The sequence below is a fragment of the Asterias rubens genome, chromosome 10 (genome assembly GCF_902459465.1).
Source record: "Asterias rubens chromosome 10, eAstRub1.3, whole genome shotgun sequence".
NCBI classification, from domain to species: domain Eukaryota; kingdom Metazoa; phylum Echinodermata; class Asteroidea; order Forcipulatida; family Asteriidae; genus Asterias; species Asterias rubens.
In genome coordinates, this window is record NC_047071.1 from 1,656,234 (window position 1) to 1,683,925 (window position 27,692).

Here is a 27,692-nt window from a genome sequence, read left to right on the forward strand (position 1 = left end):
TTTCTTTTCTTTTTTTAATGGATGCCATTCAAGATGTGTACTGGTAATCATTTTTTTTTTGGGGGGGGGTTTCTTCACTTTTTTCTTGTGACCCAGATCATGCCCATCCAGATGGCCGATTGAACTCAAACTCCGAACAGGTTTGTCAGTTTATATAATAGATTTCATAAAGTGCTTATAACCATTTATGCTTAAAATACACTGCCAGCAACTGTTTTGTTAGCAAAAACCGGAGGTCGTTGGTTAGAATCCCACTCTAGTCAATTCTTTGTTCAACCATGGTTCAACCAAGCTTCTCGGTTTCATCTTCATGTCTGCAGTATAAACCCCTCTAACTAAACTAAAGTAATTAAAAGTAATATTAATTCCTGCTGTGGATTCTTTGATTGATGAACTAGTCAAATAAGCATTTGTTTTTTTCTAGTGTAGGACTCGAGCCTACCCAAGATATACAGCAAGATTCCGAGAGATATGCTGAACAGGCTTTGACAAGTAGCTAGATGTGCCCCCAGCCCCACCTCCCTAAGAGAAACTGTGACGCATCACGAAATAAATAAACTTCAACTTGAATTTGAAGTAGAATTAGTACGTTATCATATTCATACTCATGTTTTCATCCATGCTTTACATCAACAAGTCACGGCAAAAGGGAAAGGGGGTAGCAAGTTCACAATATTAAATTAATACCAGTTTGATAAATAAACATTTTGAGACTCGAGTTACCTTTCTGAAACTGTCGAAAACATCGCCACGTCCTCACAAAATCTGACAAAAGGGTATTCTTCAAAAGGGTATTCCCCATCCACGTCACTGGAGTTGCTCTCTCTCGGCCATCCCTGGGTTAGCCTTTAGTCAAGGCGCACGCGGCACACCGGATAGCACACACAGCCCCAAAAATGTAAGGCACGAAAAAAGACTATCACCGCGAGCGGCGAAGCCGCGAAGCGCCTTTACCAACTCGTTTTGGGGCCTCATGTTTTTCAACGATTTTGGTGGGAGAAAATGTAACGAATTTGCATCGAACGTTCTTATTGGCCAGCAACTCACCACGCTAATGCATTATTAATGCATTACATTTTCTCCCACCAAAATCGTTGGCAAAAAATGTAAAGAAAAACATAAGACCCCAAAGCGAGTTGTGGTAAAGTCGCTTCGCGGCTTCGCGCTCGCGGTGTGATAGTCTTATTTCGTGCGTTACATTTTTGGGGTTGTGCGTGCCATCCGGTGTGCCGCGTGCGCCTTGACTAAAGGCTATCCCTGTGTCGACACAAATTAATCAGCCCAAGTGCCAAATAATGTGTCCTTCCCGAAACATCCGGGCGTTGCTTTATCTATAAACAACATAAGCTGTACATCTCTTGAGCGACACACCATGGCCCAATTTCATAGAGCTGCTAAGCACGAAAACTTGCTAAGCATGACATTTCTTCCTTGAAAAAAAAAACAGGATTAGGGCCTACATGGTTTCCATTTCTTGCAATGCATATATCGCTTTATTACTATAGTGTATTGCTTGCTTATCCTGAAAATCATGTGGAAATTTGTTTAGTATTCCTGTTTTTATCAAGGCAACAATTTCATGCTAAGCAAATGTATGTGCTTTAATTAGCAGCTCTATGAAATTGGGCCAATGTTGACTTACAAGTCATTGACCCGCCTAGATTTCCGTTTCATGGTTTGTGTCAAAGAAGTGTGCTCACGTGTGATGTTTGCATAACAAAGAGTACGAGTGGCATGGAATGACGTCAAATTGTAAACAATCTACACTCGCCCGGCAACTCCGTGAGCAAATATGGCGGCCATCTTGTAAAAGTGGCTTCTATTTTATATCGGGAAATGGTTCTAAATGACTGATTTAGTAAAACAATGCGGGTTATTGTCATCTTTACAATGTATAGGAACGATTGGTGAGCCTATTTTCTGTATTCGAGCTCGGGTAAGTACTATAAGCTTGTCTTAAATAAGGATAATTTCATGAGCTGATGAGGTAGAAATCATCGCACGGACGGACTGAGTTGTGTGTATACTGGGGTACGATAAGAAAGGAATTAATTGTCCTAAACTTTTCCGAAGTTTTAGTCTGATTAGGTTATCCAAGATATTATTATAGTGTTATGATTGAGTGTTAGTGTTATTCGTTTATTGTTTACTTGGATTTGAAAAATAAGGTACTCATTTTTATGTCATAATTTATTGTCATTAATAAATTAAAAAGTTGCACTTTTTGCAGTCCAACATTCCACAAAGGCTAAAGCAAAACAAAACTCTAAAAGTGTTAAACTTTTATTGGAAATACACAGAAGAGGCTTATGAGTCAACTCGGTCTCAAGCAACTCGGTCCAAAGTCAACTCGGTCTTAAGTAAACTCGGTCCCAAGTCAACTGGGTCCCAAGTCAACTGGGTCCCAAGTCAACTCGGTCCCAAGTCAACTCGGACCCAAGTCAACTCGGACCCAAGTCAACTCGGTCCCAAGTTAACTCGGTCCATATGGTTGTTGACGGAAAGTTCTTTGAATTGGAAAAACAAATAACTAATGTCCTTTGACTTTGTACATTAAACGAGCACCATGTGTGCACCATATGAATTAATTTTGTTTAAGTTTTAAAAAACTTAAACAAAATTAAAATCTTCATAACAATATTGCTTTATTTTCTTTGATGTGCAGTGAACCACCAAAATGGCTACGGCACAGAAAGCAAGACGCAAGAAGACCAAAGTCATCCCAACTACTGAGCCAGAGAGACCTACTTCTGCGCTTTCTCACAATTGTGAGTAACTCTTTTAAAATGACATACAAACAAAACACAACAATTTGGCTCAATTGGTCATCAAAGTTGCAAGAAAATAGTGAAAGAAAAACACTCTTGTTGCATAGACATGTTTGCTTTCAGATGCCTGAGAAAGGCTTCTCATGTACACAATTGGGGTTAATAATTACCTCTTTCCTCTAAAACTGCATCACTTTGAAGGCAGTCGTTTCTAACAATGTTCTATTACTTTACCAAGTAACATTTTATTGGGTTGTTCTAAAAAAAACCTCGACCCCCACGACCCACGACCCCCTCGACCATCCACTTTTGTGCGATCTTTTTTTCTGTACATCGAAATTGCCACAACCTCAGCCAATCACGCACACAATTTTGTATGCTGACATCGACTACCATGCCTCGAACATCACAACAACACAGCATACGAGACACATAGTATGCACGAAGCAAACTTCGCGTAATTGGTACTACTAGTTGCTCTAAGTGGAGCTCAAGATTGTAGACCCGACCATGGAGGTAGCATGACCCGACCGACCGAATGGCCACACAGGCGTGTTTGGGGTCCCCAATCGGTGTGCACTTGTCGTGCGGAAGCGGAACGTAAATACTGTCAATTCTGCGTGGCTGATGCAGATAAATATAACCGCAGTCTCAGACTTGAAGTCAAGCCTAGTCGTGAAAGGAAGTTGCGTCGCGGATCACACACTGTGAATTCTAAATCGGGGACTTAATTCTTACTCGGCCGTAAAGCGACATTTTATGAATTCGGAATTGGGAAATTCTTCGAACACGGGGCGGACGTCGAGGGGTCGTGGGGGTCGAGGGGTTTTTAGAACAACCCCTTTTTATGGGAATAACTTGGGAAGTTATTACCAAAAATGATAGGGCAAACAAGTTAATTCAAGATTAACGGTTATTTCCAAATGTTTATGTGATTTTCCAATAGCCTGGGTTGAAGATTTTGATAGGGCAGAGGACTCCGCTGGTGAAAAGTTTGGCATAGAGAACAATGCCTATCACGAGACGGAGGTGGAAAACATACCGGCAGGGTCTTTGACCTCTGACCTTAAAGGTCATGGAGGGGGAAGTATGGTGTCAGTGAGGGAAGCTGAAGACGCCGATCGAAGAGACTTTACGGACGAGGTGAGAGGGCAGAGAATTCTAAGCTACAGTTCCGAAATCTGGACGCTGTGTGTAATAAATAGACCATGTCACTTTAGCCCCCAAAAATATATTGGTACATTCAATGGCATTTTCTGGCTGGCAAGATGCTACTCTTGTCATGAAATGAAATCTTGCACCACCTTGGGCCAATTTGATAGTGCTGCTTAACGATAAGCCAATTTTTATGCTAACTATAGCAGATAAATTTGCTTAAAGGCAGTGGACACTATTGGTTATTGTCAAAGACTAGCCTTCACAGTTGGTGTATTTCAACATATGCATAAAATAACAAACCTGTGAAAATTTGAGCTCAATCGTTCATCGAACTTGCGAGATAATAATTAAAGAAAAAACACTCTTGTCACACGAAGTTGTGTGCGTTTACATGGTTGATTTCGAGACCTCAAATACTAAACTTGAGGTCTCGAAATCAAATTCGTGGAAAATTACTTCTTTCTCGAAAACTATGGCACTTTAGAGGGAGCCGTTTCTCACAATGTTTTATACCATCAACCTCTCCCCATTACTGGTAATAAAAAAAGGTTTTGTGATGATAATTATTTTGAGTAACTACCAAAAGTGTCCACTGCCTTGAAGCTTTTAAAGCGTATTTCACAGGTTAGCAAGAAAATTAGGCGGTGAGTAAGCACGATCACCACGGATTTGCATTGTTACGTCATTCACTTTCATAAAGTAAGCACCGGCAGGTTAGCACGCCTTTTTATGTGCTTACGGTTAGCGGCAATATTATATCAAATTCAAACTTGTGAAGTAAGCTCAAAATAGGCTGTTAAGCAGCTGAATTCAAGACATGTAAAAAAAACCAGGTTTTGTGACTGAATTATATAATAATAACGATAATAATAACAATACATGTAGTGGTAATTTGTAATGCGCCATGTCTGTCTAAAAGACACTACTGGCGCAGGAGAGATGCAGTAAGCAAGATTGCAATGAGTTACATAGTTAAGCACAAGAATAAGTTTTCAAGTGGGTTTTGAAGCTGGAATAAGTAGTAACTTGTCAGAGATTTAGGGGAGTTCGTTCCATAGTTTTTGCATTGGGAAATAGGGAATATATTTGGTGTTTACCCTTAATTTTACCCTAGTATACAAATCTCGCCCTAGTAATTTACCTTTGGATTTTTTTTATCAAGATCTTGGGGAAAGTACTGAGTAATAACACTGTGCTTAATTTTGTTTAAATATTATGTGAGTGTTTACATTGGGTGTGTTCGTTTAGCTTCCCATGGTCAACCCTGGTCTGCCCCCTGGTATGTTTGAGTAGCTTTGCGTCATTCCAGGGGCTCACCCGGGTCAGCCCCCAGTGCCGTGCTTGTGGAGTGGGTCACTTGGGGGTGACCCAAGGTGATTGGCGTCACCACGAGAGGCGAGTGTGATCGTTCGATTAGCTCTTGTCAGGGGCTCACTCGAGTGAGCACTGCGGTGTCGACCAAGGGAAGCTTATCGAATGCACCCTTATTTATTTGTTTGTTTGTTTGTTGTTGTTGTTGTTGTTGTTCAGGAGTTGGATATTAAGGACTACGATGATGATTCAAAACATCCTGAGCTGATGGAGCGACCGCACAGCGAAGTGGGAACAGCCAGTCGATCGGCCAGCCCTTACGGGGAGGACAGCTACGTAGGGTCAGTGGATGGTGACGGGGGCAAGAGAAGACGCAAGAGAAGAAAGGACCGAGCCAATGTCGTCACCCCCGTTAATGACGACGTTGGAAATGACCTGTTGGCATCGGTGAGCAGCGAGGGTCCCTCTGAGCTAAAGAAGAAAGGTTTTAGCGAAGGTAAGATCTTTTAAAAGTTATCTTTGTTTTGTTATCACCCTTGATTTGAGTTTAAAATTTCTTGTGTGGCTAGTGTAATCTTTACATATCATTTGGCCTGTGCGACTAGTGTTGAAGTCGCGTGAAGTCGCGACTATTGATTTATATGTATAGTCATGCCTGCCATTTTCCAGCTACCCAATAAATTTTGTACATTGGACCCAATGTTTTGGTGTGTTGTGGATCGGTCGAGTTGGTCTTTGAGAAGCGTTTGTAACCGGTTGTTATAAAATGCATATGGTTTGATAGATAATTTAAAAGTAGAATATAATGATCCACAGCCATTTATGGGAGTCAAATATTTTACTCCCATAAATGGCTGACTGTTAGTTCGCAAAGTAAAAGGAAATCCACGCAATTTCAAGGCAAATTTGTGTGGATCATTGTATTCTGCTTTTGAATTATCTATCAAACCATCTATGCATTGTATATCAAACGGTTTCAAACGCTTTCCAAAGACCAACTCGACCGATCCAAGGCAACGTGTTCCTTTAAGGAGTAATCCTGTTTCTGCCCCGGGAATAGGTGTCAGCGTGCCCATGGTGACAGTTGATTAGGTTCAACAGCCCAAATAAGGTACATGTATGTACGTGTAGCCCTCACCTTGAAGTGGCTGTCCAACCTTGTGATGTTAGGCTATATCGCATAATAACACAATAATATTTTTAAACTTTATTCTGGAAAGCATTATCATGTTGTTCTAAGATACCTTTTGTTGTTTTTGAGCAGCTCTTCAGAATTGGGCCCAGCATACTAATGACAGCAGTGTTGCTAATTTTATTAATAAAGTTTCATGATTTTTATTTTCTCACAAAAGCCTGGAGTATGTCAAGTATGCAGGACATCAGCGAGATACCAATAGATCCCCCGTCCTCTATGCGCCCCAAGTCTGGCGCCCCCAAGCGTGGAAAGTCCCCGCAGACACGCAACAGATCCCCAGGCGTTGGCGCCCACGCAGCCGTTGCGTCCGGCTCGCAGTCTGTGATCAGCGTGAAGGAGGCAGACAAGAGCCGACGTGTCAATGGGGAGAATACACTGACGGTGCCGGGAAATAAGACCAGGGATGCTGAGCAGAGAGACAATGAGGGTGAGTAAACATGTCCAACAGTCATATGTGTAACTCACTATGTTACTCTTATATGGCTTGTTCTGCTAATTCAAAGACCTTATACACAGTGGAAACACTTATTTACATTATCTTTGAAAAAACGTATCAAAAATTGTTGATAGAAACATAGGACTGGCAGTAAAAAGACTCAAACATCAATCAAAGAGCTTGACAATTTGTTTGACTAACCCACTCTCTTCTGCTGACAACACGAGAGCTTGGGTCCCGTACACTGGATCGCTCGGCCACAACACGCCAAAACACTGAGGCCAATTCACCCATCATAGGCGCTTTTCAAAATCACAGCTTCTGTTTTGGCTGGGCTCCATCAGTAAATTTGAAACAGTGCTCACGCCAGAGCTAAAGCTTGGGGTCCGGTGAACTAGACCGTTCAGCCACGATGCTCATTTGAACTCTCATTTCTGAACCCAATCATGGTGCATCTTTTTGCCCCTTCTCTAGACAACCAGAGCCTAGCGACCTCGTCCAATGTGCACCTGAAACCGCCGCAGTTGGAGCATGAGCAGCAGGCTTACGTCCCGTATGTGTACGCCCGTGACTGCCTGGCCAAGGTGATGGACGACATGAAGAAGATGAAATACAACCACATCCGCATCGTCGGTCAGATTGAGGACACTTACAAGATGATCGAGGATGAGACGCAGGTAACCTCAATAAATTACCACGCTTCTAATTTTTGTATTCCTTAATTTTAAAGTTTGCTTTTACCCGTACACCGATGTTTATTTTGAATAGCACTGTATTCTTAGCCATTGATTTCACCAAACTCTTCCTAACTTAGGATTAATCTTAGGACTTAGGACGAGTTATGTTCCGTAACCTTAGATGTTAGGACGCATTTAACCCATCCTAAGTTGGGACGAGTTACTTGCCCTAACTCAAGATAGGATTAACTTAAGCATTTTAGTACTTTCCCGAGTTCTGTGAACAAATCCACAGGCAAATCAATAGGGTGGGATTCAGACCCAACTTTGCATTACTGGAGCAGATGACTTATTACTAGAGTAGTTCGAACTTCCTCAAGTTTGTCACGGTATTTCAGGAAAAATCTTATATTAAACACCCTAAATACGCTAAAGAAACGTTCACACTGCTAATTCCCAAGAAATAAAACCTCAAGAAATTCCTGGTAAGGTCACCTTTTATTTTCCTATTAACGGTCTACCATTTTGTTCTTCTTTCTCTCCTGCCAGGGCCAATTCAATATGTTTGTAGGTGGCCTTCGAATCCAGTATCGCGAGAAAGTCAAGACATTCCGCCACGTGATTGAGATACACAGAGATGACTTCGGCAGCAAGAAGACGTACTGGGAGGAGACGCTACAAGTGAGTCAAGATTTTAGAGTACAGACGCCATGCACTGACGTCACACGCAAGCACTGCCATTCTGGGATTCTGGAATTGCTTGTCAAGAGATGGTGCATATCTAATAGACTGATCCATTAAGCTCTGCACCATTGCATATTGACCAATCAAACCCATTGCGCAACCAAAAGTCCAACACTATAAAGTCCAACATAAGTGCGCGTATGCTAGGCGTGCACGGCAGAGTTGTGCAGAATGGCATTGTAGAGGCTCACGTGTTCTTGCCCACACGTGTGCTGTGGGCGGAGCCTAATGGATCGGTCTATTGCACACATCTCAGCACACAGCTCTGTGTTGTGGTCACTCTGCGAACATTTCTTTGTTCTGTACACTGAAGGCAAATCCTATTCTTCATCACTGTAAATAACACTGTGTGGACGTGTGTATGGACACTGTGTGGACACTGTGTGGACACTGTGTGGACCTATTCTTCATCACTGTACATAACACTGTGTGGGCGTGTGTAAGTCCACACAGTGTTTCCACACTTAGTATTTTATAATTGATTTGTTGTTTCTTTACAGAGTCTTAATAGTCGGAACAAGGCACTCATGAAGGAAAAGAAGAAGTTACTAATCAGCAACAAAATGGAGTATGACAGACTGGAAAGGGAAAAGGTACCTTCAAATTTGTTTGGACTCTAAAGAGTTAACGTTGCATTCCAGCAGAACACTCCTGTGGTCCACTGAATTGCAGGCGTATGAATTCCTCTGTGGGCCTTGAAGGATATCACTCAATGTGAAAACACTAAACTGTCTCGTATAGTTTCATGGTAATTCCAGCAGAAATTGTTGGCGGATTCCTACGGGAATGTTCCTTCGTTCCTGGAACATGCCTGAGTCCCAAAACACCCCACTTGGGACTGCTCTCAATGTGAACACACTGAATTGCCTCTCATAGTTTCATCTCAGTTTCCAGCAGAACACGCCGGTGGGTCCACTGGATTGCTGGCGTTTGCATTTGGGAATGTTCCTTTGTGCCTGGAACAGCCCCAACTTTTTCAATGTTCCTTGGGACTGCTTCAACAGTAAATTACCTCCTTTAGTTTAATGTTGCTTTTTACAGCAGAACACTCTGGTGGTGCACTAAACTGCGGGTGTAACAGTTCTTTGTGTTGTGCCTGGATCGTGCCTGGCTTTTTCAATGTTGCAAATACACTAAACTGCATCATAGTTTCACTAAATGAACACAAATGATCAGTCAGGACTCAGTTTCAATAATAAAAACACTGTTGTGCCTCTTCCAAAAAGGCAATTTTTTAAAATACTTCTTGCAGTTTTGGGGGGTTGACCAAAGAATTGACTAGAGTGGGGTGCGAACCAACGGCCTCCGGACTAATGTGCTGGCGCTCCACCAACTGAGCTAGCCCTATGTTGGCGGCGTCCCTAATTTGTCAATATCTTTGCTCGGGGTGATTTATATTGACATTCTTGCAGTTTTCTCTGTTAATGATCATTGGTGTCTCACGTTCACAGGAGGAGTTGACTCGTGAGTTAACGCAGAAGATGGATCAGAACCAATCCACGTTTGTCTCATCTCAAAAGGACCTTGAGGAAGAGAGGAAGGTAGGCACCAATAGCCCTTTATTATGCTGCCTCCATCTTGGTCATGTTCCTTATCGAATGACAATAATGAATGCTAATAATCATTTTGCAAATAGGGACCAGACTATTTTGTTCTTCCAGCCTCGCTTTGGTAACATTGGTACCAATGGAAGAAATTCAAGATGGCTGCACCACGATAAAAGTCTATAAACTCTAGGGGACTAGTTTTGGAATTGGGTGTCTTTAGCAGTGAGAAATAAAACTGTCTGCTCAGAACTATAAGGGAACATGGATAAATTAAGAACGCGTCCTTATATCATTCCTTAAACCATCTCAGCTCCTTGGGGAGTATAAGTTAATCCTGGTGCTTGATGTCGGGGCAGAATTCCCTGCTTCCGTAAGTGCCGATTTTTTGCTTACGGTTAGCCGAGCCATGTGATTGGGCACTGGTTTTCTTTTAAAAAATAACTGTTGAATAAAAAGTGGCTGAAATCCTCAGACATAATTATGTAATCCTGGTTTTTTTTCTAGGTTTTTTTTAAGTTTACCAGACCTTTGAATTTCAATGCACCCTGAATTCAATTTCAATCCTTCTAATTTTTAGATCATGGAAGATCAGCTTCTCTCTGAGAAGCAGGCTCATCATGATGAAGTCGAGAAACTCCGCCAAGAACTCGAAGAAGCGAGGACAGCCGTACGGACGGTCCCTGTTGTCGTTGACACCAACCGTCAATCCTCGGGAGATGTATCCTCCGAGAGGATGTTGGATGAACAACGCGGGTCTCGTGCGAGTCTGAGGTCCGAAGGGCCAAGGGAGACACATGCTGGGGCAGCTGTGGGCGTGGCAGCGTCTGTTGCCGTGGTAACTAGTGGGATGTCGGAGGCAGAGAGGAGGAGAGCGGAAGACCAAAGAGCCAAGATGGAAGAGAAGATGATTCACTCCCAAAAGGTTAGCCTAACTTTGTTTTAATTTTTTTCATTATTACTATTTATATATAATAAGACGTAGTTCATAAAGCTAACTTTTTTTTTATCGGTGTGGTGAGGTATGTGTTCGCCCCTTATTCACGTAGCACCTTGTAACGGTTTCTGCCAGAGCTGCCAACTCTATCTGATTCTGCAGAAAGTGCCCTGAAAATAAAACCATACGTTTTCATGATTTGAAGAACAGATTTGAAAAACTCCCTGGAAACTTTGTCCCAAAATGGAATTTCTTAATATCTTCCTGAGTGGTGTACAAAATCTCCTTGATTGTAAAATGCAAACGTTGGCTGCTCAGGTCTGCTTCCAGCTAAAATTCCTCAAAATCTTCCATTGAAACTAGAGTTTGTATTTGAAAAAGATGACAGAAGGGTTTACGGAAATTTTTTGTTTTTGTGTCAGGAACTCGTCATCTTGCAAGCAAAGTACGACTACATCCAGGCCCAGTATGCGATCCTGGCGTCCCTGGCTCAGAAAGACAACGAAGCCATCATCTCAGAGCAGTTAGAGACAACTCAGAAGGATCAGGAGATCATGGACGAGGAGAGCCAACAGCTTAAGGAGGAGATTAAACAGTGGGAGGAAGACTTCAAGATGCAGAGCGGACGGGAGCCGACAGAGGAAGACAGGTGAAGGGCTTGGGAATCATAATATTCATTTTGGTTTTACACATTTACACTGATTTTTAAAAGCACTATAGTACATTCCCAAGCTCTCTGAAAAAAAATCAGAGACATATTACTCAGGTGGGATTCAAACCCACGACCTTTGCAATTCTAGAGCAGTGTCTTATCGAGATTGCCTGGTAGTTAGAGGCAGTTTCGAATCCTGTATTTTATCAGCGGCTACTGCAACGATTTAATAGATGGAAATTTGCATCAGGGATAAAGAATATTAATCATTAGCTATCTTGCTCCCAGGGCTGAACGATCTCGTTGCGCCATTTTTTTTCCCAGCTTGCCTTGCTCGCTCACAACCCCTGGGGTGCGTCTTGGCAAACCAATACCAGTTTCGGTTGAATCGGTTCAGACACACTTTCGATCTCAGGCTGTGCTCCGTCATTGTGTATGGGTTGACGTGGCTGGGTTTTGTAGGTGCCCAAACATGCTTGCTGCTTGACACGTTGTAGCCTCGTCTTTCACAATTCAGCTTTTGAGCTGCAAGTAAGGATGACTAGCCTCCAAAAGTATTATTTCATTTTATTTTATTACACATCCAACAGCATAATAACAATAACAAGATGAATAGGAAGCATGAAGTAATGTTCAGTTTTAGATGTGGAAGGAAACCCAAAAGGGGGAAAAATCCAAGCAATTATGTAGGGACTGAAACCAAATCCACATGCAAGGCTCTGTTGGCTAAGGCAGGATTCAAACAGGGTCCACAGAAGTGAAAGACAGGGCAAGAAGCCTTTGAGCCAACCTAACCTGATTATTATTACTATTATAGATCAAAACTAATAGTATTAATATCACTGTCCTAGGTCTGAGACAGTCAAAGAGTTGGACACTCAGCTCGCTGAGGCAGAGACAAAGAAAGTGGAGCTTGACGCCAAGCTAGTCACCTTAGCCACTCTGAAGGAGGGTAAGGCCCCAGAAGTGCAGCAACCAGACATCCCAGAGCCTGTCATTAAAACCGTTGAGGTAAGAGATTTTTGTCGTACCAAGGAAATGTTGGATTCATTTTGAGAGCTGTTGATAGTTTAAAACATTGTGAGAAACGCATCCCTCTGAAGTAACATAGTTTTTGAGAAAGAGATCATTTATCACTCAAAGAATAAAAGACTTCAAGCCTGAAGCAATTTAGTGGGCATCTGAAAGTACACGAATTAGTGCAACACGGGTTTTTTCTTTCATAATTTTCTTGCAACTGCGACGACCAGTTGAATCCAAATATTCACCGGTGTGTCATTTTATGCATACATGTTGAGATACACCAATTGAGGTCACTGGTCTTTGACAAGTACCAAAGGTGTCCTGCCATCAATTTCACCAAACCCTTCCTAACTTAGGCTTAATCTTAGGACTTAGGACGAGTTGTGTTTCATAGCCATAGACGTTAGAATGCATTGAACCCATGTTAAGACAAGCTACTAGTCCTAACTCGAGATAGGATTAATCCAAGAGTTTTGTGAAACCGGCTGCCGTGCCTTTAAACAGTGTAAAAACCAATATTGTTATACCAGACTTTGAGTCCGCCATCTTTTTATCAACAGATCGTCTTGCCCGATCCAGCAACTCTTGCAGCCCTAGAAGCGTCCCAGCTGAAGGTCCGTGATCTCGAGTCTCGTCTGACCGAGATGGAGACCAGCCTGAGGGACAGAGAGAAGAAGATTAAGACCCTTGAGAAGGAGAAGAAGAAGGCCGGGAAGAAAGAGAAGAAGGTGGAGGAGGCGAGACCGAGGGAGGATGATCAGAACCTCAAACTTGTCCTAGAGGCTGTGGTCTTACAGGTATGGCTAGCAAATGTCAATTATAATAATAATAATTAAGGGAATCAATGTGTGGTGAAGAGGTTTTCAACTAGTTGTTTAATCCCAACGAGGCCTGGTTCTTGATAATTTTACCGAGACGCAGTCGAGGTAAAATATAAAGAACCAGGCCTTGGCGAGTTTAAACCACTAGTTGAAAACCGATTCAATACACTTTGATTCCCATTCATAAATACCTTTTCGGTCAAAAACATCATCACTTTTTGGTCAAAAAGTATAACAAAAAGCCTCAAGGCACTTACCACTAAAACAAACAATATTTTAAAATAACAACACTAAATATATAAAGGGCAGTTTAAAAACCACAAGAGAGGTAAACAATTTAAACTAAACAGAACCACCAGAAGCAAAACATGTAAAAAAAAAAAAAAGGGACTTAGACTAAAGACTAAATTGTACCCTAATTTACAGACCATCGCAAAGTACACAGGGGTGCGCTGACGTCCAATAACTGTTTCAGTCATTGGCCAGTCATCACAATCGGCAAGAGTTCCACTGAATCAGTTGTTGGTTTTCAACCGTGAAAATTTAGGGGATGTGCATGGCTGATGCAGAGAAATGTTTGTGGTTTCTTTCTCATAATTTTGAAATTTTTGTTACTTATATTGAAAATAGAGAACTTAACCTTTTTTTTGCCGGTACCATTTGTACTCTTTGGTGGAGAGAAGCAATTATGATACAGTCTGTAATTTACAGAACTTGAGTCCGCCGCCCTAGTCTGCATGGGCAAGAAACCCTCATGTAGAATAATAATACAAATTTTAATCATATTTCCTTATTTCAGTCGGCACAGCAAGAACCCTCGGGTGAAGACGTCCAAGCTAAGCTGGAGAAGGCCAAAGCAGAGAAGGACGACCTGGTGGCAGAGAGGGAAAAGGCTAAACAAGAATTGGAAGTGTGGATCGAGAAATACAACCAGGAACACGGAAGCTACCCAGAGGAAAAGGATAGGTACGGTTCTTGAACTTTTTTTTTGTAACAACAGCCGATAAAGAACACCTGACTCAAGCTCTGTTGTACTTCTGTGGGGTTTCTCATCAAGGCCTATTCAATTTAGTACAACTTTTATTTCTCTTAACACTGGCATAAAAATATACTAATAGATAAATAACGACACAAAGAAACTAAATAGATTAAAATATCAAGCCAGTGAGTGGCAAGAAGGACTAGGTGACCAGCACCTCTATGAAGCCGCCCAGCCACAAAGAATGTCCCCTAATACCAACCACTCAGTTTAAAAGCAACCCACCCCTTCAGCTTCTAGGTCAGCGGAGTGTGCGTTTGAGTCCCGGTTGTGACACAGGGGAGGTAATTGATACATTGTGTTACTTCTGAAGTGTCTGTGGGTGACCGCCTGGGCGCTAAAGTCTTTGATGTTATTTTTTTCAGGTGGGGAATCTTGCGGTTGGTTCTGGGACTTTATATTTTTATTTTTAATAGCCTTTTGTGGTTGCAAGATGTCTCAACTAGAGAAGCCACGATTTGCTGAAAAATCAAGACGATATGGCAATCGTTTAACAAATGGTATCGCGATTATATTGAGATATCGCCCAAGCTTACTTGTTACCAAGTAAGTTTTTATGGCAACAACTATTTTGAGTAATTACCAAATTGCGTCCTGTACCTTTCAAGAAAATCTTACTTTCTTTTTGTGTTTCAGAGATGAGAATGCCAAGGTGCTGTTTGCATCGTTGGAGGACAGCAATGCTCAGTGTCTGGCTAATCAGACCAACATCACAGCCCTGTCCATTCTGGCTACGGGTCAGATACCCAAGGATCTGAAACCGATGGCCGAGGCTCAGGTTTCCGTACAATCGACAGGTCAGTAACAAATGTAAACATTCACCTGAAGTCGAGCCGAGTATACTGTTCGAAACATTGAGACCAAACTGGCTCTTTTCAGAGCCACCACTCCTCTAAGAGAGACTTAACTCATGGTTGTACCCGCAAGTTTACTATTCATATTTATATGTAAAGTTACTCTCATTTTTATCATGTTGTGTTGTGGTCGAGCGGTCAAGCATACTGGACTCTAGCTCTGGTGTTTTTGATTGACAGGTTTGATTCCCAGTTGTTATACGTGTCCTTCAGAAACCCCGAGCTGCTGTGACGCGCGGCTTTTAGAAACACAGTATCAACTTCCCCTCACAGGTACCCATTTTACACCTTGGTGAAGAGAAGCAATTATAGTGAACTAGGTCTTGGTCAAGGACACAAGTATCACAAACGGGATTTGAACCCACGCCCCAATGACATGTCAACCAGGGCTTGAGTCCGGTGCGCAATGTGGCGTGGCGATGACACAAGTAGCTTAAAGCACCGAACTCAAGCTGTGGTGTTTCACATTCTGATCCCAGTCTAGACATTTCTGTCCTTATGCAAGACACTTAACCATTATTGCTACATCCTTTGGATGGGACGAAAAGGCTGGTCCCGTGTGTTGAAATTCAAACTCTTGACGATACATATTTTCTTAATGCCTGTGACTTGTCTCTCCCGCAGGCCAAGCAAGCTCCAACGATCTCAAAGCTCTGGAAAGTCGCATCCAAGAGCTCGAGGAAGAGAATGAGCAGCTGACGGAGACCAACTCGGAGCAAGAGGAGACCATCAGGGAGCTTGAACGAGCAAAAGAGGATCTGGAATCAAGACTAGCTAATGTGGAAACAGGGGGAGGGTCGGCAGCTGCTGCAACGGCGGCGGCGCTGGCAAACCTTGACTTTGATGAGGATGATGTTGAGGTGTGGATTAATTAATTCTTTCTAGATTCATGTTTTTTTTTAAATACATTTTCGGAAACTACTAAAGAGTGGCTACTAAAGAGAGGTTTTATACTCTCATCAATAGATGTATGAATAAAGGTTGCGCCCCCTTAAGGTGATGCCCTGGCTGCCGCTTTCTAGGTTGTATCTTAAACTTTGACCTGATCCTTGCTCTACACAGCAGTAAATGGTTGTATGGCCTTTGCTCCAATGCAGATCCATTTTGCCTTACTTTTCCCATGACTCGTAGTATTAAGGCGGAAGATCGTACATTCACTGTTACAGCAGCTCAAGAGTGGAATGAACTTCCCTCCTATACTAAATCTGCTCAATCAGTGGATGTGTTTAAGAAGGTTCTCAAAACATACCTCTTTCCTAATTGATTTTCTATTGTTGTTTTGTTTGTATAATGTTTAATATATTGCTCTTTCTATTGTAAACGCTGTGATATTCGTTTACCATGAATAGCGTACCTAAATGCATAATAATAATGATAATAATAATAAAAATAATAATAATGGCTTCTGACTGTCACCCCCAAACAAAGATATCGACAAAATAGGGAAACAGCCAACATAGGGCTAGATAGCTCAGTTGGTAGAGCGACAGCACGTTAATCTGGAGGTCGTTGGTTCGATTCCGACTCTGGTAAATTTGTCTTTGTTTAACCCCAAATCATTAATATTTGTTTGGTAACACATCTAGGGTTTCGGAGCTCAACTGGCTGCCCTGCAGCGTCAAGTCGACGACACGGAACGCAAACTCCGCGAGGAACGGTCCTCCCACGAGTCCACCAAGGAAGAGCTTGAGATGATTACTCAAGAATTGGAGAACGTCCGCGAGGAGAAACGCAACCTGGAGGATGAGATTGATGGCAAGGTTACCGCGGCAACTGATGCTCTCGAGGCTGAGATGAAACTCAAAGATCAGGTCAGAATACGAACCCCACAAAAATATGCTTAGCTCAGAAATATCCTGCTTAGCAGCAACTGGTAACCGGTCTGAATACTATGTGATTTACATTGTTGTGACTGGTGCTCTTGTGACTGGTGCTCTGCTTTTTCTGTAAAAGGTAGATTTCCCTGCGGCTGTCAGTCTGAAAATGTTTTCCTTATGAAATAATAAACTTAATAGACTTAAACCAGCGACAAACCAAACATCAACTGACATAAAATTCATGAATATGACATAAGTTCCAGGAAATTAACTACAAGGTTACAAATTCAAATCTCGGTCAAGAATTTTGTTTATGTTCAACCCCAAAATTAAAAAGTACCCAGTCGATTTATCTTGTGGCTTTTTTCAATATTTGACAAAAAAAGTTCCACCCCTTAAGATGATCCCTCTGCTGCTGCTTCCCGGGTTATATCGTAAACTTGGCTGTGATTCCTGGTTGAGCAACAGTTACAGGTTGTGTGACTTCAGACAGGCACCCTGAATAAAGATATTGACAAAATAGGGTGACCACCATTTATTAGGGATAGATGGCTCAATTGGTAGAAAGACAACACAGTAATCTGGTGGTCGCAGGCTCAAATCCCGCTCTAGCAATTGTTTCTTTGTTCAATCTCAAAGTTGTTATAATAATAATTTGGGGGGCTAATCATCCTTACTCGCAGCTGAGAGCTCAATTGTGAAGGAAACGGCTACAAAGTGTTCAAGAAGCAGGCATGCAAGGGCGCCTTCGGCTGCCAGCCGCATCAACCCATTATGACCACGGAGAACAGCCAAGATGGAAAGTGTTTCTAACTTTTAACTTTTCTAATGAGACACTTTTTGGTGGAATAATTTCCTTGCAGTCGTTGACAGAGACCAAGCAGCGATTGGATGAACTGGAGCAAGAGAAACTAAAGAATCTACCGGTGGATGCAGCCAAAGAGATTGCTCTACTTCAGGCTCTCGTGGTAAGTAGACTGAAAAACAAGTTAATAATGATTGCATATATACATGCATACGTACGTATAAGGCATTTGTAAACGTACTATGTCAAGAACGCAGTGCATTAGGTTGGTTATAGATAGTGTTTGATACACTTCTTGATTGTTCGTAGAGAGTCAGATTCCCTGCTTGAGGTGGTGAGTATATTCCAGGTGTATGGAGCAAAATGAGAGAATGTGCGACTTGAAGCAGACTTAAGAAGCTTAAATAAATAGTTACAGACTACCACTACACTATACATTTCTTTCCTCGCCGTCCACCTCTAGGACCCCTGGTTTGAATCCCACTGAGTGTGTCGCAGGAGATTCTGTCCCCCGGGCTATTGATTTTTATTTTTTTGGTTTTTTTTAAACAAATTTACTTATCAATTTCTACATTTTGAGTCCCAGCTATTTTGAGGCTCATGTGTGTTGTGTTGTTTTATAATTTTTAGAAAAAAGCAGAAAAGGAGAAAGAAGATGCCCAGAAATCCAGCATCGGAGGCACAGCCGATCTGGACAAACTCAAGACGGAGTTGAAGACGCTGAATCTGTCTCTAGCTAAGGAGAAGGATACGAACAAATCAAATCAGGTAAGGGTCACAAATTTTAACCAAAAAATAAACAGGTATGTTTTACCCGGGTCTTTGAATTTTTCTGATGTTTCAGTCTGTTTAACAACCTCTGGAAGACTGTTCCATAATTCAACTGCTGCGTGTTGGAAAGAGCGGAAACCAATTGACTTGGTTTTCGATAACTGGGGCAATGTCATGGATTCACTGTTAAGAAAATCTATTCCAGCCCTCATTGAGACCACAATGAGAGTTCACCGACCGCGATAAGAGTTAAAAGCAGTATTTCATTTTAAAAGCTGCAGGAGTAATAGTCTTCAAATCAGGTCAGTTATTGCTGTGCGGTTGTATTAACCGTCCGCCGCGCAGTCTATACGTTCCCACTGTAGTTGAGGGGACGATAAACTCAACCTCAATTCCAATATGTGTGTGATTTACTCGCTGCCATGCGCTACCTAAAACCGTTGAAAGAATGTATAATAGCACTGTGACTGTTGCACGAAACGGCAGGAAGTGTGCTTTGGAGATGCATGGTGCTTATAATAGAAAGCACTGGCAGACAAATAGACACTGACTAACGAGTTGTCATTAAGTGTTTGTGAGTAAATGCTTCCCAGTAAAGTAACGTTTTAATTAACCTCCCCCCTTCTGATTTGTACTTTTGAATTTTCAGGAAAGTCTGAAGAAGAAGATGGTGGAGAAGGACAAACAAGCCAAGGAGATGGTTCAGAGCACCGAGAAGAAGTTCACTCAGAGAGAAGCGGAGAATAAGAAACAGATACAGGCTCTGGAGAAGAAAAATAAGGAGCTTGCTGCTGCTGGAGGAGTCGCAGCAGTCAGGGGTGCCGCTAAGGTAAGGAAGAGGGTACAATGCTGGGTAAAGAAGGTGGACTAAGAGGATTGCAGCAGGGATTATGTTCATTTAAGATCTTGTCATGCTTTATATTCTACTGTCGCAAAGTAGATTTTTGGGGGAATTTGAGATACTTCTCTATACAGCCGCGGAGTAGATGTTTCGGGACTTGCCAGTTCTAAAAAGAATTGCCTGCTTAGTAACTACTGCCTGGACGGAGGGTAGGAAATCGGCCGGGACTACTACTTTTCATATAGTGGATTGAGTGGACTTCTCATTATTAACTTGACTGCCACCGAGTTAGTTCTTAATTGTCTCAAGGTTTCAACTAGCTTGCTCTAGTCATCGTCAGGAAAACATCGTCAGTTTCTAAGCAAGTAGATATACCCATGGTGTTACAGCAAAACAAATATACATTCTCAGGCCTCAAAAAATAAACCCACGGCATCCACAGCAATCCCAGTGGTGCCCTATACTTTTGCTGTGGTGCCCTATACTTTTGCTGTGGTGCCCTATACTTTTGCTGTGGTGCCCTATACTTTTGCTGTGGTGCCCTTTGCAAAGTTCCAATACAAGTTTACATTTTCCTCATATAGTGCCCCTTACCAGAGAAAAATTGCTGCGCCCCTTCAAGAACGAAATTCTTATTTTGTTTTATTTTTGTTCCAGGGAGGACCAGATCCAAAGGCAGAGAAGAAGATTAAATTACTGACGGAGCAATCAGTGACGCTGAAGAGGACCATCCAAGAGAGTCAAGACAAGATACGACAGATGGAGAAAGATCTTAAGGAGGCCAAGTCGGGCGGATCGGCTGATGTAAGTAAAACATACTTTGCCCTTTTGCTTTTTACATTTGTTAGCAATGGCTCTCACCTCTGTCTGTAAGATTTCTTGCTTAATGTTTAGAAATAAGACTCAAACTTAAAGGTTGGGTCATACTTTGGTTAAATTACTCAGATTCGTAATAAAGGCAGTAACAAGCTTCCCTGAAACTATTTTGTGTGAAATGCAACCCCCCCCCCCACACCCCTGCTCATAGGAAATCAATTAAAACATTTGAATATGAGAAACGATTCATGCTTGATTTGTTTCTCCAAAATCTGTGGATGTTTCCGTTTGAGAATGTTGCATCCAGAGATGTGGTAAGATGCTTTAATCTCGCTAAACATTGCTCTGTGATTTTTCCCCTTTTTTTTGCACAAATATTGACAATTAATGAAGCTGAAACTTCTACAGGTAAATTATATTACATACATCTTCATTCACAGTGAGTGGCCAAAAACATGATATACAAAAGGTATAAAAAACCTTTAATCACATCACAAATTGGTTCCAAGACTGATGCTTTTTTTCTTGTGGTGTCCTTTTCTTTTTGTAGAAGCAAGCCGGCAAGAAGATGGAGAAGCAGCTCAAGGATCTTGAGAAGAAACTGGAGACGGAGCAGAAGAAGTTTGAGAGAGAGAAGAAGACTGCCACCGAGCTAGACGCCGAACTCAAGACAACGTCCAAGGTATTCAACTCTTCCAAACAATCAATCTTCCTCGACCAAAAGTTTCATATCAACCTTTGATGATTCATGTCCACAGCTCTTAAAGGGCCTGTGAATTGTAAAAATGGAAAGTCATAGTCTATAGGGATGTTATTTTTCAGTTTTTAACCAAAAATCAGTTTTGGTTAGACCCCCAATCCCCCCCAAAAATATATATCATTTATATTTTAAAGGTTAAATCAACTTTCAGGCTTTGCGCTCATATTTCAAGGTTCATTTTCAACAGCCTATCACATCTCTGGCACGATTACAAAAAACTGTATATAGTATTGAATGATCTAAGCAAGGTATGTTTTCTGACAGTAACGCTTCTCAGGTTTAAATTTTGAGGCTTCTCTTTTAACATAACAACATTTCGTCCAAGTGGCATTATTTTCAAGAGTGATAACCAAACATATCCCTTCCCTTTAAAAGTCATTATATTGATCTGACTGATTGACTTTGTCCCGACAGGAACTCGACGGCGCCAAAGATGAGATCAAGAAACTGACCAATCAGATTGAAGGGTTGGGCGTGGCTGCTGCCGAGGCGTTGGAACTGAAAGAGAAAGTGACGGAGCAGACAGCGGAGTTGAAGAAGCTACAGAGCGAAGTAAAGACTGTGACTGAAAACTACAACAGCGAGAGGGTGAGTAGAAAAGTAGCTTAGCATCAACATATGGCGTGTCATGTCCTAGCGTTGAAGAGCACCTGATTCAAACTCTGGTGTTTTTGATCAGCAAAGTGTTGGTTCGAGTCCCAGCCGTGACACTTGTGTCCTTAAGCAAGGCACTAACCTGTGTGTTGTGTAACACACATAAAAGAATCCTGTGTACTTTTTTATCGGAAAGAAGAGGGGTTCGCCCTGATGTTCCTGGTTTGATTGGAAGCATTTTGCCCCACAGCACCTTGTAAACCATTACATGGTGCTATGGATTAGGTCTCATAATTATAAGTTTTGCCTTTGGCAGCCGGCCAAATCGGCCCTTATTATGTCATGATTTTGCATTTGTTTAACTTTTTAGGTTTGACCAACCTGATTATTTGTTATATCCTTTTAGGTTTTGCGGAAGAAATATTACAACATGGTGGAGGATATGAAAGGGAAGATCCGTGTCTACTGTCGATCCAGACCCCTCAGCGGCTCAGAAAAAACCAGGGTAAGGCAATTTGACTTGTTGAAGAGAGGCTAGCTGCTACTAATTCAATTTTCACAAAACATCAGGCAGCTGAGCAGTCAAAATTGGCTGCCAGACAATGTCTCCTACTAGTTAGAAACCAAATGTTTTTACTCAGTGTTTCTAAGTCCTTCTCGAAAAACCCACAGATATACATACATCTTCATTCACAGTGAGTAGGGATTTTTGTCATGGCTAAAAAAAAACATGATCTACAAAAGTTATCCAAACCCTTTGTATAGTGTTTATTATTGACACAAATTTGTGTTTTTTTTTCTATTGGCAGGGTAATTTCTCAATCATCAAAGCACCAGATGAGTACTCCATTGAGATTCAGAGTACCAGAGGTCTGAAAGAATTCCAGTTTGATCACATCTTCATGCCGGAAAGCACACAAGCAGATGTCTTTGAAGACACAAATGTGAGTTCTTGTCATCGATGTTTCATTTTGGATTGGTCTATTTTGACTGTAACACCCCCCCCCCTTTCAGTTTTCAGCTGAAAGAAAAATTCTCTTTAACCGTAGACTTTGAAGTCACAACTTCACTTGTATCCAGGCTATGAGTTTCTTTATAGCACTGGACACTCCTGTTGAATCACACTTTTTTTCATTAATCAATCACCTTACTTAATGTGACCACACATTTATCGTTGATCAGTCTCATTCTCCCCATGATCGATACTTTTCCCATTGAGCGATCTCACTTTTCCCGGTGATCAATGAAAAGAGGACGATGAACTATTTGATGTGTGCACCCCTATGCACAGACAGATTTGTATACATACAAGGTGGCGACAGGTCCTGGGTAGACTGCCAACACTTGAACTCTGGCTCGCCCCCTGATTAGTTGATTGATTGATTGATTGACCCACTGACCTGACCAAACCTGACCGAACTAATTGATGAGACCAAACTGATCAACCTAAACAACCTTACCGACCTGATTGACCTTATTGACCTGATCGACCAGACCAACCTGGCTGACTGGCTGACCTGGCCTGACTTGACTGACCTGACCAAACTGATTGAACTGACCGACCTGACGCAACTTGACTGACCTGACCAAACTGACCGACCTGATGATCATGACCAACATGACTGTCCTGACCAATCTGACCGACCTGACTGGCCTGACTTGACCTGACCCGACTTGACCCAACCTAACCGATCTTGATCTAAACATACTGTTTTTTTGTCTGATTTACAGAATTTGATTCAGTCCTCCGTAGACGGCTACAATGTCTGCATCTTTGCTTACGGACAGACCGGCTCAGGAAAGACGTTCACCATGATCGGTGACAAGGAAGGCAAATTTCCAGGCATTGCACCAAGAGCCTTTGAGAAGATATTTGAAGTTATTGAAGAAAACAAGTGAGTTTTCTTCAGATACTTTTTCACAGAGCTGGGGAAAGTACTGAGTTTTCAGTGTCGACACACATCAGTGTATATGGGTAGAACCAAAATTAATATTTAGTATTCTTGTTTTTGTCTTCCTAATCACATTCGAACTGCCTCTGGCTACCGGGCAATCTCTGTCTAGTTGGTAGGACACTGCTCTACAATTGCAAAGGTTGTGGGTTCATATCCCACCCGAGTAATATGCCTGTGGGTTTTTTAAAAGACAGTGCACTAACTTAGTCACAATTCATCTGACAGTATTTTTTTGCTTTTCCTTTTTCAAGGGGCAAGTTTTCCTTCACAGTGGAAACCTACATGATGGAGTTGTACAACGACAAGTTGATTGACCTGTACGCAAAATCACACGAGGCTGTAAGTTTTTTCTTCTACTTTTTGCCGCTACCCCATTTTAGTAATTATAGTTTATCACACGAGCACACAAGTGGGTTAAGGGAAAACTGAGCAGAAACCGTGAGCAGGTTAAGTGCATCACATTCAAGTGCTGGTGATTGCAATCATAATGGATGGCGCTGAGCGTGCCTCCTATACCCGGCCGTCGGGGCGGAGAGCGAGGACCGCCTCCCGGGCGGTACGCCCCGACGAGTAGGAGGGCTGCCGTGGTGTGCGTCGAAGCGCCGGCCGTGAGGCCCACACAAGTGGGTTAAGGGAAAACTAAGCAGAAACCGTGAGCAGAATGCTGTACTATAATTGCTTCTCTTCTCCCAGGGGTATACATGGGTACCTGTACGAGGGTAGAGGTTGATATGAAAAAATATAAAAAAGCATTTGGTGCGCCACGGCAGCTCAGCCGTCAATTTAACTCAGTCTAACTTAGGATTAATCGTAGGACTTAGGACGAGTTCAATTCCGTATCTGACAAAAATGTTAGGACACATTGAACCCATCCTAAATTAGGACGGGTTACTCGTCCTAACTCGAGATAGGATTAATCCTAGCGATGCATGAAATCGGCCGCAGGGCTGTATAGTGCTACTAACCAGGGAGCTGAGAAAGATTAAATGGAATGTAATTGGTCCAGTGACCAGGACACTAAAGCGCATTGATATGGTTCTGGTAAAATGCTCATTATAAGAATTGATTATTTTGAAAAGTGGTTTAAAATGATTGAGCAGTTTTGATTTGTTTTGTGGTCATGTTTTTAGAATGCCAGACTGGACATCAAGAAGGATAAGAAGGGGTTAGTCTTCGTTCAAGGCGCTGTGGTTCAACAAGCCTCGAACGCTAAAGAGCTGTACGGGCTCTTCGACCATGGGTCTGCAAACAGACACGTTGCCTCAACAAGTAAGTTTAAAATTGGGTTCAGCATGTATCAACAACCCATACCAACCCCCCCCCCCTCCTCCAAAAAAAGAAAGCAAGAAACAGCAACTTGTGTGAGCAGCAGAGATGCTGCACATGCTTGCAATGCTATGACTATCCAATAAGATAGGCAACCATCAGTGCTCATTTTTTTCAATCCTTACTTTCTTTCTTTTTCAGAGATGAATTCTGAGAGTTCCCGCTCCCATTTGATCATCGGCGTGGTGATTGAGAGCACCAACCTGACCACGGGTACCGTCACTAGGGGTAAACTCAGCCTGGTGGATTTGGCTGGTAGTGAACGAGCCGCTAAAACAGAAGCCAGCGCCGAGCAATTGAAGGTAGGTGTAATTTTATTTTAAAACCAAAGAAGACATTTTGGGTTTGATTTTTTATCTAGTTGAGCTTTTTAAACATTGAATTACTTAGGTCATTAAACTGGTTTGTGCCAGTCCAATTATTTGTCCATCGTTTGGGAAAGGAATTACTTGGAGATAACAGGTGTTAGTTGTCAGACGAAAAGGATGTTGTATTCTAGCCTCTTCCTTTAATGGAGCTTTGAGTCCGGTAATTAGCAGCGGGTACTAGGACAATTATAAAAAAAATTGAAGGGTAAAACTTAAAAAACTATTCTGTACCCTGACGCACTTTACATCAATCAATTACACAACTAAATTATTCAAATACGTTTTGGATTACAGGAAGCCAACTCTATAAATAGATCACTGAGTGCCCTCGGGGACGTCATATCTGCGCTTTCCAGTGAGCAGTCCTTCATTCCATATCGTAACAACAAGCTCACCATGTTGATGCAAGACTCCTTGGGCGGCAACGCCAAGACGCTTATGTTCGTCAATATCTCACCGGCCGACTACAACGCGGAGGAAACTGTTGTCTCACTCACGTACGCACGAAAAAAAACTTGCTAAGCATCACAAAAGTAGGGGGTTACTTCTATAAAAAGGATCCGAAAATCAGGGGGGGGGCACTCTCTGCATGATACCTGGCATGGTGTATTCTCTACACAATAGCTTTTATTTTTTTTGGGGGGGGGGTTTAAGTAATCAATCATTTTTCAGACTGAAGTTAAACAAAAATGTTCTTTATCATTACCAATTCGTTAAAGTAATTTAATAGCTGCCAGTCCCAAGTCACTTTTTGTGAGTTTTTATTCAAATTATTGTTCAAACTTTACTGACAGGTATGCTTCCAGAGTGAAACTGATCACGAACGACGCTTCAAAGAATGCTGACAATAAGGAAATTGCTAGGTTGAAGGAGGTTAGTCTAGAGATACATTCTATCCTTACAAATTTGATTTGTAGAGCAAATACACAATTCCTTGCATTGGTGACAAAACAAGCATTTCAAAAAACGGACTTTAAAAATGTTTTTTCTTTATTTTTTTGCCACAGATTATCGCCAAAATGAAGAAGGGTGAAGCAGTTGAGGAAGATGTTGAATAATGGAGCTTTGGTGGCATTCTAGTCAGATGTGTGAACTTGTTAAGTTGCCCTCAGTTAGACTTTGACATAAAACATTCAGCGACTTTTCAGGTTGATGCTAGGCTTGAGCTAAGACCGTCAGGAACAGACGTCTCTTGTTTACAACCGGAGTATAACTGTGATGAAGTCAAGTCGCAAGAGTAGACAAATTGTGGAAGTCAAGTCGCAAGGGTAGACAAATTGTGGGATTCACCCTCAAGTAGCACAAGGGTTCGTAAGGGAGCATTAGTTTCAAATTTTGTCCAAGACTGTTCCAAGTTTTAAATCTACATTATGCCAGATGACATCCCACCACTTTGAGGTAATGTACACGTACAATGTTAGGTCGTGTCTGAAACGGCAACTTTGGCTACAGCATATGGCTAGATCACGTGCATCTGCCTATTCTTCAACACTGGCAGACGCGTTAATCTAGCCGTAGCTGTAGACGAAGTCGCTTGACACACTGGATGGGCCAACTGCCACGAGAGGGCCCTTTACCAATTAGCATAAGTAGCTTATACAAAGGATGTAGACAATAATTTAAACAAATCCATTCTATTTTGTAACATAAAAACAAGAAGTATTTTTTATTAGAAATTGTTCTTTCAAATTGACAGTACTGTACAATAGTAGTTAGACAAATAGATGTGAATATTTTATACATTTGTTTCTTCTCTTGAGGTAGAAATTATCAAAATAAATGGGTTGGATGTTTCAAACCTGGTGTTTCAAACCTGGCAAAGTTCTGTTGAGTTTACAAGATTGCCACAAGTATTACAAAAGTAAAACATTTCAAGAAATTGTACTTTGTGCCTTCATGTCTTGTACTTGGATTGGTTTTAATTCCATATACTTTTTTTAGAGTTTAACTTTTGATGCATCCGTCCTTGTAATAATTAGATTCATCCTAGTGGGACAGTAGTGGTCACACTAAGACAATTATTATTTTTGTACTTTAAAAAATCAAAATATTTAGAAAAATATTTGTTAAATTTAGTTCAAACTCGAACCATTCTGTAGGTAAAATCCGTCCAAATAAGATTTTATAATAATTCTTGTGTGATCAAAGTGTTCATCTATTTTTTAAATTCATAAAAGAATACACAAAATTCCTTGGAAGTTTTTGTAAACTAAACAATTATGCTCTTTTGTAAAATTAGTTTTGTAAATATCGGATTAAATAATAGCTATAATTATAATATGCAGATCAATCCAAACTATTGAAGTAATAAATTAATATAAAACATCAAAACTGTGTCAAGTTTGTTTTTTTGTATTACTAACTTTAGGGTTTTTAACCAACAGTTTTATCATCGGTAATTGCATGAACTGACACACTGTATACAAAACTACTTTTTTTACATGTTTAACCAATTATTTCTGAACTTTTTGAACTGTTAG

At 41.5% G+C, this 27,692-nt stretch overlaps 1 protein-coding gene across 1 annotated transcript; it reads left to right on the forward strand.

Moving 5' to 3' along the window:
- Positions 1–1,802: 1,802 nt before the first annotated feature.
- LOC117295342 (myosin-11-like) lies at positions 1,803–27,503 on the forward strand. The gene is made up of 32 exons (XM_033777936.1): positions 1,803–1,936; positions 2,666–2,768; positions 3,715–3,911; positions 5,457–5,733; positions 6,590–6,859; positions 7,343–7,545; positions 8,095–8,226; positions 8,790–8,882; positions 9,741–9,830; positions 10,414–10,758; positions 11,193–11,419; positions 12,274–12,433; positions 13,006–13,242; positions 14,066–14,232; positions 14,942–15,102; positions 15,784–16,019; positions 16,746–16,970; positions 17,840–17,944; positions 18,412–18,549; positions 19,202–19,381; positions 20,051–20,197; positions 20,760–20,891; positions 21,384–21,557; positions 21,970–22,068; positions 22,373–22,507; positions 23,295–23,458; positions 23,770–23,857; positions 24,649–24,787; positions 24,986–25,146; positions 25,507–25,709; positions 26,007–26,085; positions 26,220–27,503. Exons 2-32 carry the CDS (start codon positions 2,678–2,680, stop codon positions 26,268–26,270), a joined length of 5,106 nt encoding a protein of 1,701 aa, XP_033633827.1. The 5' UTR covers positions 1,803–1,936; positions 2,666–2,677; the 3' UTR covers positions 26,271–27,503.
- Positions 27,504–27,692: the final 189 nt, after the last annotated feature.